The 13,697-nt window shown below is 37.4% G+C and overlaps 1 protein-coding gene and 2 pseudogenes across 1 annotated transcript in view; 2 read left to right on the top strand and 1 right to left on the bottom strand.

Moving 5' to 3' along the window:
- Positions 756–7,598, top strand: LOC104763523 (annotated as a pseudogene).
- On the top strand, positions 9,265–11,459 carry LOC104763524 (annotated as a pseudogene).
- Positions 11,887–13,697, bottom strand: part of LOC104761719 (mitogen-activated protein kinase kinase 6-like) — a 2,483-nt gene continuing 672 nt past the window's right edge. Inside the window, exons 2-8 of the mRNA XM_010484831.2 lie at positions 13,597–13,681; positions 13,362–13,496; positions 12,940–13,167; positions 12,665–12,847; positions 12,344–12,567; positions 12,202–12,247; positions 11,887–12,107 (exon numbers count right to left, since the gene is read on the bottom strand). Of these exons, the coding sequence (XP_010483133.1) occupies positions 12,015–12,107; positions 12,202–12,247; positions 12,344–12,567; positions 12,665–12,847; positions 12,940–13,167; positions 13,362–13,496; positions 13,597–13,681 (994 nt within the window). The 3' untranslated portion in view covers positions 11,887–12,014. The remainder of the gene's footprint in view (positions 12,108–12,201; positions 12,248–12,343; positions 12,568–12,664; positions 12,848–12,939; positions 13,168–13,361; positions 13,497–13,596; positions 13,682–13,697) is intronic.

Raw genomic sequence — 13,697 nt, forward strand, 5'->3', positions numbered from 1 at the left:
AAATACGAATATGATTGCAGAGATTATAAAATAAACAATTAGAATTAAATAATATTCCAATTAACAATAACCCAAAAAACTTGATGTAAATTTAATGGCACATCGTACATAAGTTCAAAAAAATCTAAATAAATATAATATTTTATCAGAAATTTAAGAAAATAAGATTAATTGTAAAAAATATTAAAACAAATCATCAATGACTCATCTCAACTCTCACATGACTATTCCTACCGATGAAACTACTGAGCCAAGATCTAAGAGAAAAGAGAAAAGATCTACAATCTAAAGCATATGTTTTGTCATTTATCAAATTATTTGATTAAATTTTTAGTGAAAAGCCAAATGCATAAAGGAATAAGTATTTCAATATGAAATTTATTTGTTTTTTGAATAATTATTTTAGTACCTTTTTAATAAATTTTAATTATAAATCAAGTTTAATAAAAAAATAGGTGTTTTTAAAATTTATATATTATATATCACATGTATTATGTTTCAACCGCTATTGCACCCGCTGATCAACCAGTCGTAAACCTCCCGCAAACGCACTAATTTTAAACCGCTAAACCAGTCGTTCAAAACGCTTAATAACGCTTGAAACCGCAATCGCCCGCTTCCGCAATCTCCCGCAACCGCAACCGCAACCGCAGCGTTTGAACCAGTCAGGCCCTTAATTAGTTTTCTCATTGTGCGTCTCAAATATGGAGAGCATCGATATTTATTTTTTTTTTTCTTTGAGGAAGAAAAAAAATATGGAGAGCATCGATGAGTTACCAGATGAACTGCTTGTGAAGATATTGGCATCGCTTCCTATGTTTAAAGAGACTGTAGCAACAACTCTCATATCAAAACGTTGGCGGGATCTTTGGAAACTGGTGCCGGATCTCAAGTTTGATGATACAACGTTTGAGAGTACTGGTGAGACTTTTATCAGTTTTGTTCATACATCTTTGGTGTTAGAGAATCAAACTCTAGAGAGACTACATCTCAAGCTTAGCCGAAACTATTTGGCTTCAATCATCTGGTTCAAGCAGCCGTTGATCGATCTGTGAGAGTGGTGAGATTCGACTTGTCAGCTGGCAAAACCCTAAAATTACCAAGTTGCTTGAGTACTTGCAGAACCCTAGAAACATTGATACTTTGGGAAGCAAGTATCGAGGCTGTCCACCAGTCGTTTTGTTTGCCATCACTCAAAACTCTACACTTTTTATCGGTTGAGTTCTCGGGGGACCAATCTGTTGCAAGTCTTTTACAAATCTGTCCGGTTCTTGAAGATTTGGTTGTACACCAAACCAAAGTCTTCAATCAAAATGTGCTTACTTTGAGTGCTTATGGAACCCTAAAAACATTGATACTTAGTGAATTATGTATCGAGGTTGTTCCCCGTCGGTTTTGTTTACCATCACTCAAAACTCTACACCTTTTATCGGTTAAGTTCTCTGCCGACATACATGTTGCAAGTCTCTTAGAAATTTGTCCAGTTCTCGAAGATTTGGTTGTACACCAAACCAAAATCTTCAACGTTGAAGTGCTTAAGTTGAGTACTTGGGTGACCCTAAAATCACTGAAACTCTGTGACCTACGTATGGAGGTATTTCCGTATCGGTTCTATTTGCCATCACTCAAAACTCTGCACTTTATATCAGTTAAGTTATCTGTTGAGTTGTTTAGACTTAGTCGTTTAGACTTAGTCGTTTAGACTTAGTCGTTTAGACTTAGTCTCGCATTGTTAGAATAAGGCTCTGTTGTATAAGGAGTTGTGGCTTAGTTGTTTGTTTCACGTTTTGTTAAAGACCTCCGATAATGTAGGAGGCATTCGCTTTGTGTAATTGGCAATTTAAGGCCTTATATGGAATAAGAGAAGAACAAGTTATTTGTTCTAATCATTCGGTTCTCTAGTGTCCTATAACAAATTGGTATCAGAGCTAGATCTGAGTGGTGAGAATTTCGTGAGAGAGAGAGAGTTTAAACAGGTGAGTGAAACACGATGTCAGGAGAGAGTCAGAGCATGCTTGCAATTCCAAAATTTGATGGTGACTTTGAGCATTGGATTATGCTAATGGAGAATCTCTTGAGATCCAAGGAGTGGTGGGATCTGATCGAGAAAGGCTACGTTGAGCCAGATCGTGGGGAGATCCTCAATGGAGCACAGAGACAAGAGTTAGCCGATAAGAAGCTAACTGACTTGAAGGTGAAGAATTATCTGTTTCAAGCAATCGACAAGTCGATTCTGAAACAGATAATGCAGAAGGACACGGCCAAGCAACTGTGGGATTCTCTGAAAACCAAGTTTCAAGGCGATGAGCGTGTGAGACGAGCACAACTGCAACGGTTGAGAAGGGAGTTTGAGGTTCTGGAAATGAAAGAAACAGAGAGCATTGCAGAGTACTTCTCAAGGGTGTTGTTGGTTGCAACAGATATGGGAAACCTTGCAGAAGAGATGCAAGAATTCAAGATCGTGGAGAAGATCTTAAGAACGCTCTCTGAAAAGTTCACATACGTAGTATGTTCGATTGAGGAATCTAAAGACATAACCAGTCTTTCGGTGGATGCACTCCAAAGTTCGTTACGGTGTCACGAGCAGAAAATCACAAGGCATGCTAAGGGGATCATAAAAGAAGAACAAGTGCTAAAGGTGACACACGAAGCCAACAACTGGAGTGGAGCAAGAGGAAGCTCATTCCGAGGCCGTGGTAGAGGACGTGGCAGAGGAGGATCGTTCAACAAGGTGTTGGTGGAATGTTACAAGTGTCATAAACTTGGACATTTTCAGTTTGAATGTCCCGGCGCTGAGAGACAAGCAAACTTTGTGGAGTTTAACAAAGATGACGAAATTCTGCTGATGTCCTATGTAAAGGACAAAGAGTCAACAATGGAGTATTTGTGGTTCTTAGACAGTGGATGCAACAATCACATGACCGGCGCAAAGAAATGGTTTGGTGAGCTGGATGGGAGCTTTCGACACTCAGTAAAACTTGGAAACGGTGCACGTATGATGGTCCAGGGTAAAGGAAGTGTCAAGATGAAGGTGAACGACTTAATTCAGGTGATACAGGACGTTTATTACGTCCGAGAGCTGAGCAACAACCTGTTGAGTTTGGGGCAGTTGCAGGATAAGGGGTTGGCGATCCTAATCCAAGAAGGTATCTGCAAAATCTATCATCCATCAAGAGGACTCATCATCGAAACTCCGATGAGTGCAAATCGAATGTTCGTGATCATTTCTCAAACAATGAGAGCAGACTCAAGTCTCAAAGTGGAGACATCAAACGAGACACACCTCTGGCATTGCAGATTCGCTCATCTGAACTATAAAAGTTTAAAGACATTGAGCTCAAAGGGAATGGTGGACGGTCTCCCTCATATTGAATCATGTGAAAGAGTGTGCGAGAACTGTCTCGTCGGGAAGCAGAAGCGAGATTCATTTCCAAAGAAAAGCTGATGGAGAGCTTCGAGAGTGTTGCAGTTGGTGCACTCCGATATATGCGGACCAATCACTCCAGCTTCCATGGGACAAAAGAGGTATCTTCTTGCCTTTATTGATGATCACAACAGAAAGATGTGGAGCTATCTAATTGCAGAGAAGTCAGAAGCATTTCAAATGTTCAAAAACTACAAAGCAAGTGCGGAGAAAGAGTCTGGTTTAGCAATCTGTTGTTTAAGAACAGACTGAGGTGGAGAGTTCTGTTCGAGAGAGTTTGAAGATTTCTGCAAATCTCAAGGCATTAAGCATCAACTAACGGCTGCCTACACGCCTCAACAAAATGGGGTAGCTGAGAGAAGAAATCAAACTGTCATGAATCTTGTTCGGAGCGCACTATCAGAGAGACAAATGCCTAAAGTTTTTTGGGCAGAAGGAGTCAAATGGATAACGCATGTTCTTAATCGCAGCCCTACTAATGCACTGCAAGATCAAACACCTGAAGAAGTGTGGAGCGGCATCAAACCAAATGTGAAACACTTCAGAGTCTTTGGGTGCATTGGTCACGTCCACATCCCAAAAGCAAAGCGTACAAAACTCGATGATAAGAGCTGTAAGTGTGTCTGTCTTGGCATCAGTGAGGATTCAAAAGCATATCGCATGTACAATCCCATTTCCAAGAAGATCACAGTGAGTAGAGATGTGATCTTTGAAGAAGCTGCGAATTGGGATTGGGGAAGGAAAAATGCAGAGAGCTCGAGCTCAACTCAATCCTCTTCTGTCCTCACTTGGGAAAATGATGGAGAAATCATGACGGGAGAAGAAGAGTATCTGCAAGATGTCGATGAAGCAGAACCAGAATCAGAACCTGAACCAGCAGTAGAAACACCACAAGAAGCTGCAGGTGCCAATCTCGAACAGCAGGGAAGGCCAATACAAGATAGAGCAGCTCCCACCTATCTACAAGACTATGAGTGTGGAATTGCACTATCTAAAGAAGAAGCCTATGCACATTTTATCGAGGATTACGCTCACCAGGTTACTACTGCAATTGGTGATCCTGTGAATTATGATGAAGCAGTAAGGTATCCGGAATGGAGAAAAGCGATGATAGCAGAGCTGGAGTCCATAGAGAAAAATGAGACGTGGGAGCTGACAGAAGTGCCTAAGGGTGTTAAAACTATTGGAGTCAAGTGGGTGTACAAGACTAAGTACAACGAAGACGGTGAGATCGACAAGTTCAAGGCTCGTTTGGTTGCAAAAAGGTATGCACAAAGGTTTGGGATTGACTACAATGAAGTCTACGCTCCAGTAGCAAGATGGGATACAATTCGGATGATCATTGCTAAAGCAGCTGAAAGAAACTGGATCATCTACCAACTTGATGTAAAGAGTGCGTTCCTACACGGAGAATTATATGAAACTGTTTACGTAGACCAGCCAGAAGGTTTTAAGAAGCAAGGAGATGAAGAGAAAGCCTACAAACTAAAGAAAGCCTTATATGGTTTGAAGCAAGCACCAAGGGCATGGTTCAGCAAGATAGAAAGCTATTTCATTCGGGAATGATTTGTGAAGTGTGACTTCAAGCATACTCTGTTTGTGAAAACAGAACAACAAGGTCAGATTTTCATTGTTAGTTTGTACGTTGATGATTTGATCTTTACTGGTAATTGTGAGATTATGATAGCTGAGTTAAATGAGTCGATGCAAAAGGCATTTGATATGACTGATCTGGGAAAGATGAGATATTTTCTCGGAGTGGAGGTTTTGCAGAAGGAAGAAGGTATCTATGTGTGTCAAAGGAAATTTGCAAGAGAGGTTCTTGAAAGATTTGACATGATTGCAAGAAATGGGGTGAACAATCCAATAGTTCCAGGGATAAAGCTTTCAAAGACAGGAGGTGGAGCAGCCATAGATTCCACGCTTTAAAAACAGATCATAGGGAGTCTAATGTATCTCACGGTTACTCGACCTGACATGGCGTTTGTAGTAGGTCTGGCTAGCCGGTATGTGGAGAACCCAACTGAAGCACACTTCACAGTGGTAAAGATGATATTGAGGTATGTCAAAGAAACTATGGAGCTTGGTATCATGTATAAGGTTGGAGTGATAGAAGAGTTTCAGGCTTTTACGGATAGTGACTATGCTGGTGACTTAGATGATCGGAAGAGCACCTCTGGTTTTGTGTTTCTCATGGCGGGAGGAGCTGTCTCTTGGAGTTCTTAGAAGCAGTCTATTGTTGCTCTATCGACTACAGAAGCAGAATATATTGCAGCAGTCTCGTGTGCAACACAAGGAATTTGGATGATGAGGGTGCTCAATGAAATTGGCGAAAGTTATGAAGAGTGCATTACAATCAAATGTGACAACAGTTCAACTATTCAATTGTCGAAGAATCCAGTTCATCATGGCCATAGCAAACATATTGAGGTAAGGTTTCATTACTTGAGAGACTTAACTAAGGAAGGCAAAGTGAAGCTGATACATTGTGGAACTCAAGACCAGCTCGCATATATCATGACCAAACCACTAAAGCTAGACACGTTCAAGAAGCTCAAGGAGAGACTCGAGCTTGTGGAGGTTCCAAAGTAAACTGATATATTGGCAAATATCAGTTTAGGGAAGGAATTTGTTGAGTTGTTTAGACTTAGTCGTTTAGACTTAGTCTCGCATTGTTAGAATAAGGCTCCGTTGTATATGGAGTTGTGGCTTAGTTGTTTGTTTCACGTTTTGTTAAAGACCTCCGATAATGTAAGAGGCAGTCGCTTTGTGTAATTGGCTATTTAAGGCCTTCTATGAAATAAGAGAAGAACAAGTTATTTCTTCTCATCATTCGGTTTTCTAGTGTCCTACAACATTATCGCCCGACAAATATCTTGTATGTCTCTTACAAATTTCCCCTGCTCTTGAACATTTGGTTGTAGACCAAACCAGCAGAGAAGTCTTCAATATGAATGTGCCTACTTTGATTGCTTGCGGAACCCTAAAAACATTGATACTCTGTGGACTAGGTATCCAGGTTGTTCCGCAAAGGTTCCATTTGCCATCACTCAATACTCTGCACCTTTTCTCGGTTAGGCTCTTGGGCGGCGTAACTGTTGCAAGTCTTTAAACAGGGTGTCCTGTTCTTGAATGTTTGATTGTAAGCGAAACCAGTGAGAATGTGATGATATCCAATATCGATGTGCCTACTTTGAGGAGCTTATCTATCAATAGCATATCTATCAAGAGCTTATCTAACAAGAGCTTATCTAACAAGAACTTGGCATCTATCGATAACTCGAAAGGGAAACGTGGGAAATATGCATATGTTGAGAAAAGTCATAGGTTTGTGATAAAAGCTCCTTCTTTGAAATATTTGAGCTTTAAGGATACATGTGGTAACTCTCTAAAGTTTGAGTCTATGCTTGAGGTGATCAAAGCTGACATCAAGGTTATCTGTGACCAATGTGAGAACTTCATAGGATCTCTACCCTCAATCCAACATCTTACTCTTTGTTCTCTAACTTCAAAGGTAAAATGAAAAAAAAAAATTCTCTCCAATAATGTCAAAATATCTCCTTTTTATGTTTTGTTATTCTCATTATAGTAATTAACTAATATATAGATACTTTAATTGCAGACTCCATATCCTAAAGACACTTTCTTCTCCTCTCTTATACATCTAGAGCTATCTACATGCTCTGCACGATAGGCGGATCTGCTTGCTTGTATGCTCAATGACGCTCCAAAATCTTCGGTCTCTCAAGCTTAAGTCGGTATGTTTAGATGAACAGTTTTATAAAACTAGTGCCCGTTACAATGATCAGATGAACATATAGTCCCGTTTAAAACTAGTGTGCATGCCCGTTTCATCTTTTCGTCTCAGGAACATAATTTCAATTACAATGATCCGATGACCCTCTGGGAAGAACCAGCAGTTGTTCCTAAATGTTTATCGGAGCATCTCGAGACCTTGGAATGGCGTCAATACGAAGGAACAGAGCAAGAGAGGAATGTGGCTGGATACATACTAGCACACGCTACTTGTCTAAAGACGGCGACATTCTCAACAGCAAGTAAAAGCAAATATCAACGCATTCGCATGTTGGGGAAGTTAGAGTCTATGGACAGAGTTTCAGAGACATGTCAACTTACGTTTGACAAATTAACATTGATACCAAAAACAACTTAAGTTTAACATTTAACATTAATGTGATGGTGTATGTGTCTTAGTGTGTCTCTATCTATGAGACAAAAGATTTTAGCTTTCTTTTTCCTTTTCTTTGACTTTATTTTTGGTGTGTATGATTTTTTCTTCTTTCTAAATTCTAATCTCCGGATTCTTTTTTAATTTGTGAGTTTTCTCTTTTTGAATAAATTACACTACATTTAGGATTCAATACTTTTCATGGATTTTAAACAAGAGAATCAGAACAAAGAGTTTCGTATAACTAAAACTTAAAACATTGTGGATGGGGGACTTGTTCAAAAACTAAATGTAAGAATTGTCGCTGTTGTTGATCAATGAGACAATGATCATAATTTTATTGGTAAGTAAATATATATTTGACTTTTATTCGAATAAAATACATGAATGGTCCTTTGGAGTATCAAGTCTGAACTCTCATGTCAATACTATAGTTTATTCTTATCCTTTGATTTGGCCTTCACGACATGTCATAATTTCGGAAAAATAATAATCAGTTTTGAAATTGACTAAATCTATTGAATCACATATATAACCAACACCTCTTGTATATTACAAATTAAAAGAATAACGTAGAGTGGATAATACTAAAATCTCATTCATCATATCAAGTAATAATCTTTAGCGAGACACTACTTTTTTTTTTCTTTTTTACAGAGTTAGAATCTTTATAAAAAAAAAAATAGATACCATTATAACGTAGAGAATACAGAGTATTGTTTATACTGGGAGATTTCATTAGGAGGAATAACCAATAAATCTGGACTATGAAACCGGTTAGAAATTTGAAAACCATTGATAGAGATAGGTGTCTTGCGGTGATCTTGGTGGAGTACACTTGTCTTTATTGTCAAGTCCGGGGAAAAAGGTTATTTCATACTCATACATCCCCCAATTATTGTCCGTACAAACAAGGAATGCTAATTTAGACATGTACCCTAGTAAAATTTAAATTTCATATTTGTACTTATAAATTTGAGTCAATTTCAAAATTCACGTTAACGGATTTAAGTCAACTGTTAGAGATGCTGACTCAAAATCCACGTATGTATTGACGTGCCATCAAAAACGCAAAACGGCGTCCGTTTTGTTATGTTTTCTATGCAAAAAATTGTGGAAAATCCACATGGCGTCGATGGCACGTCAATATACATGTGGATTCTAAGTCAGCATCTCTAACGGTTGACTTAAATCCGTTAACGTAGACTTTGAAATTGGCTTAATTTTATAAATACAAGTATGAAATTTGAATTTTACTAGGGTACATATCTAAATTAGCACTCTTTGTTTGTACATGCAGTAATTCTCACTTTTGGGAGTGTACGGATATGAAATGGTCCTTTACCCGTCAAGTCCCACTAGACTGTCTTCTTAGGATTAGTTGAATTTGCTTGCGAATGGAATCCTCTGCTGGGAAGTCAGTTGAGTGAAGCCTATCATTCCTTTCCGGATAAGAAATGTATATTAATTATCAAATCATAACAGATACGAAATGCAAATATAGAAGAAGATGACTTAGTATCTGAGGACAAAAAGGATATTATGATTTACAGTTGAGTATATTGTCTTCATAAAATTTTAAAGTATCTTAATTTTACTGTGAAAAAAACATTTTAATTAGTATTGATTGTTTGACAAAGAAAAAATTAGTATGGATTCGGAATATTTCAGGTCGGGCTCTCTAGTCCAAGTAAAAATAGAATAAAAATGGAAATGTAGTTGAATTCGCCTTTATATATAAATAATAATAATAATTAGGACATGGATAAATAAAATTGAAAAAAGGAATTTACAATTCAGTAACAAAGTTAAAATAAGACTGTTGACAAAAAAAAAAAAAAAGACTTTTTCCCCACGTCAAATCAAAATTAGAAAACTAACTTTTATTGATTATCTTTTTATAATTGATAATCGTATTTTAATTCAAAACTTTGATAATAAATAGCATGAATTATTATTATCGAAATATAAAAAAAGGTAATAAACTAATTATTAATAGTTCCGACTATATATATAATATAATAATATATCCTTAAACATACATAGCAAATTAATTATTTTAAAAAAAAATCGTGCATCAAACCCAATTTGACTAGGGTTCTTTCCTAGTTTTCTTCTTCCTTCGCACGCACGTCCTAGAATTGAGAGAAAAATTCACCAGATCAATGGAAAACTGCCAGAAGAAGAAAAGGAGAAGACTCTGCTAGAAGAATAAGGAAAAAGAAGTGGAGAAACATGGACTCAGTGACTTGCCAGATTAATTGATCTTGAAAATATTCTCGATGCTTCCGTTGTTTAACGAGACTTTAGCAACACGTTTCATATCAAAATACTGGGAAGGTCCTAGAATACTGGAGCCGAATGTCATGTTTAGTGATGAATCGACCAGTATTTTTAGGACTTCCATGAGTTTTGTATATGGATCTTTGATGTCGTCTAGCGATGCTCCAACTCTAGAGAGCTTGCATATCAAGCTTGGAAAGCTTAGACAAAACTATTCGGCTACAGAAATCAACTTCTGTGTTCAAGTCGCTGTTAATCGGTCTGTGAGAAAGATGAGGATCGACTTTTCTGGCAAAACCCTATATTTTCCGTGTTGCTTGACTACTTGCAGAACCCTAAAAGAATTGGTACTCCATAATTTGATTATCAAGGTTGTCCCTCGTTGGTTTCGTTTGCCGTCACTCAAAACTCTGAAACTTTTATCTGTTCCGGCAGTGGGCAAATCTATTCCAAGTCTTTTAAAGATTTGCCCTGTTCTTGAAAATTTGGTTGTAAACAAGAAAGAAGATGACAATGTGATGATATACACTATCAACGTGCCTACTTTGAGGAGTTTGTCTATCATAAACAGGGAAAGGACAAAAGGGCGCACCACTGGACAGAGTCGTGGCTTTTTGATAAATGCTCCTTCTTTGACGTATTTGAATATCAAGGATGCATTCAGCAACTTTATAATGTTTGAACCTATGCCTGAGGTGACCAAAGCGAATATGAAGGTTATATGTGACCAGTCTGAGAAGTTCATAGGGTGTCTTACCTCAATCAAACATCTTTCTCTTTGTTCTCTAACTTCAAAGGTAATAAAACTTTCTTACTCCAATAATGTCAATATTCCCCCTTTTATGTTTTCTTATTCTCAGTACTGTAATTAGAATAAAACTTTATATAATTGCAGACTCCATATCCTATAGGCACAAAACTCTCCTCTCTTCGACATCTTAAGTTATGTACATGTTCTGCTGGATGGCAGAATCTACTTGCTTGTATGCTCAGTGACGCTCCCAAACTTCGATCTCTTACTCTTAAGTTGGTATGTTGAATGCAACTTTTTTATATACTTATGTTAGATGAACATTAAAACTTTATCAATGTTTTGAATGATAAGATATTACTTTTTTTTTGTTTTGACGATCTATAGCACTAACACACGTAATGTTTTCTTATATTTATTTTTCGTGTCAGAAACATGAAGTCAATAAGGACTATCCGAAAAACCTTTGGAAAAACCCAACAATTGTTCCTGAATGTTTATCGACGCATTTTAAGATCTTGAAATGGAGAGGATATACAGGCACCAGGCATGAGAGGAATGTGGTTAGGTACATACTAGCAAACGCTCCTTGTCTAAAGAAGGCGACGTTCTCTACAAAATGTAGAAACCAATGTGATACCAGGTTCAGGGAGATAACGTCTATGCACATAGTTTCAGAGAAATGTCAGTTTGTGTTTGACTAAAAAAAACTCTTCATGTGATTGTGTGTGTCTCTCTCTAGAAGACACAACAGAGGGTCTTCGCTTTCTTCTTCCCTATTTTTCCCTGACTTTACTTTTGGTTTTTGTGGGGTTTTGATTTCTAATCTCCGAATCTACTTTAATCTGTGAAAACAGATCCGTTTTTGTTTACATAATTAATTTTTTTACTCTACATCTAAGATTCCCTTACTTGAATTAGAAGGGACTTCCTAAAAACTACTAATAAATATGAAACAGATGGGATTTGTAAATAATATATTCTAAAAGATATATACATGAATGAGTCTTTGGAGTATGGACCCAATGAGTGTCCATGACTCATCTCCACCACATGCTATTCTGCTTATATAGGATCATAGGATCTCTCAAGTCAAGACTATAGTATATTCTTATCCTTTGATTTAGCCTGAATGAGATGTCATAATTTGGGAGAAAAGTGACTTTTTAAATTGACTGAGTCTATCTAATCACAAACCAAAACCTTGTATATTTCATATTAAAGAAAGAACACAATGAATAATAAAATATCATTCAACTTTCATCCTCAAGTAATAATCTTTTAGAGACACATTACACAATATCATGTATCTTATCATATCATATCATATCATATACCAAATGCAAATGCAGAAGAAGAGGAATTACTTATCTAAGATAGTTCACAGGTGGTTCCAGACTGCCAACAAGTATGCCGAGATCAATATCCTTGTCCTCAAACTTTTTTATGAATGGATGACTCTGAGAACATGAACGAAAAGTCTTAGAATGTTCCATCAAAGATACTAGTTACCAAACCTTATGAAAGAGAGCGTGGTGAGTAGGAATTACTTACCAAGAGGTCCAAAGATGATGCTCTTGCTGGAGGATCTTTTTGTATGCTGTTATTAATGTAAAGAAGAATCATTTACCCATTAATATTAAGATGTGCTTCAAAGAAAAGTTTATGATGATGCAAATAATGAATTCCTATTTACCAGGCTGATACAAAGGAGCAGAATTCAGGTGAGAATTGATCAGAAGGAGCAGTTGGTGGTGGATTCTCTACGATTGCTGCCAAGAGCTCATAAAAGCTTGGCGGGTTTTGCTGATCTTCAGATTCTAAGTAAGGGAATCTTCCTATTGCGCATTCTAACACTGACATGCCCAAACTCCAAATGTCACTGCTGTAGTCATATGTGCTTCCACTGATCCTCTCAGGCTGTGAAGTGAAGAAGTGAAAAAGAGACAAAGCATGGTTATGTATGTTGCAGCATCAAGAAATTTGTAATGTAGATGATTTGGAAATGATTTCTTACCGACATATAGTTGTAGGTTCCAACAAATGTGTCCCTCTGTCCCATGGAGCTAGCAAGACTTGCACTTACACCAAAATCTGAGATTTTCACTTCCCCTTTATGGTTTACAAGAAGGTTTGATGGTTTAATGTCTCTGTGTATGACATGTCTTTCGTTGTGGAGGTACACAAGACCTTGCAAAACCTGTTAACAAGGGTCAAATAAGTAAAGAGTGATGATAAACCATGAGAATACTTTTGAAATCATTTGGTGGATTGTAGGAAGTTCCATCGTACCTGTTTACAGACAACCGCAAGGTAAGGTTCAAGAATAGTCTTCACTTGTCGTATCACATCAACAAGAGATCCTCGATCCATGTATTCGAGCACAAGTGAAAAGGCTCCATTGTGGTAGAATGAATGGTAGCAAACAACTACATGTGGACATTGTGATGATGCTTGGTTAATTTTGAGCTCCTGGACAATTTGCTTCCGGATTTGTTCTTGTATATTCATCTGTATGACCTGTGATTCATAAAACAAACAAACTCAAACCCCAAATGTACTTGTATACTCAAAAGGCCTCATTCACCATATGTGAATCATTAGTCCTAACCAAGTGATCATATCATCAAAAGAACTAAACTTTCCTACTTCCCATCTTATGAATCCATCTTTTCAAAAACTCAAGATTATAAGAGACCAGTCAAAAACATTACCTTCATAGCAAAGAATTTGCCAACCCATTTATGTCGAACTAATTGAACAACTCCACCACTGCCTTTTCCAATGACTTTCACAGTCTCTAAGTCTTCAGCAGTGATTTCGAAATCAAGCTCTTTGCTATCAGATGGCTATAACGAAACACACAAGAAACCCCCTTTAGTTACTTTAATTCTCTGGAACCCTTATGAGATCTCTCAATAAAACAAGATTAGGGTTTAAAACTATTACCCTTGATTGCTTCTCATCTGACGTCAACCTAAGCCCCTTTTGATTCAGAAGAAAATCTCCATCATGAAACGTTCCACTCGCAGTCCTGTTTTCGTTTTTTT

The sequence above is a fragment of the Camelina sativa genome, chromosome 18 (assembly GCF_000633955.1).
Source record: "Camelina sativa cultivar DH55 chromosome 18, Cs, whole genome shotgun sequence".
Classification (NCBI taxonomy): domain Eukaryota; kingdom Viridiplantae; phylum Streptophyta; class Magnoliopsida; order Brassicales; family Brassicaceae; genus Camelina; species Camelina sativa.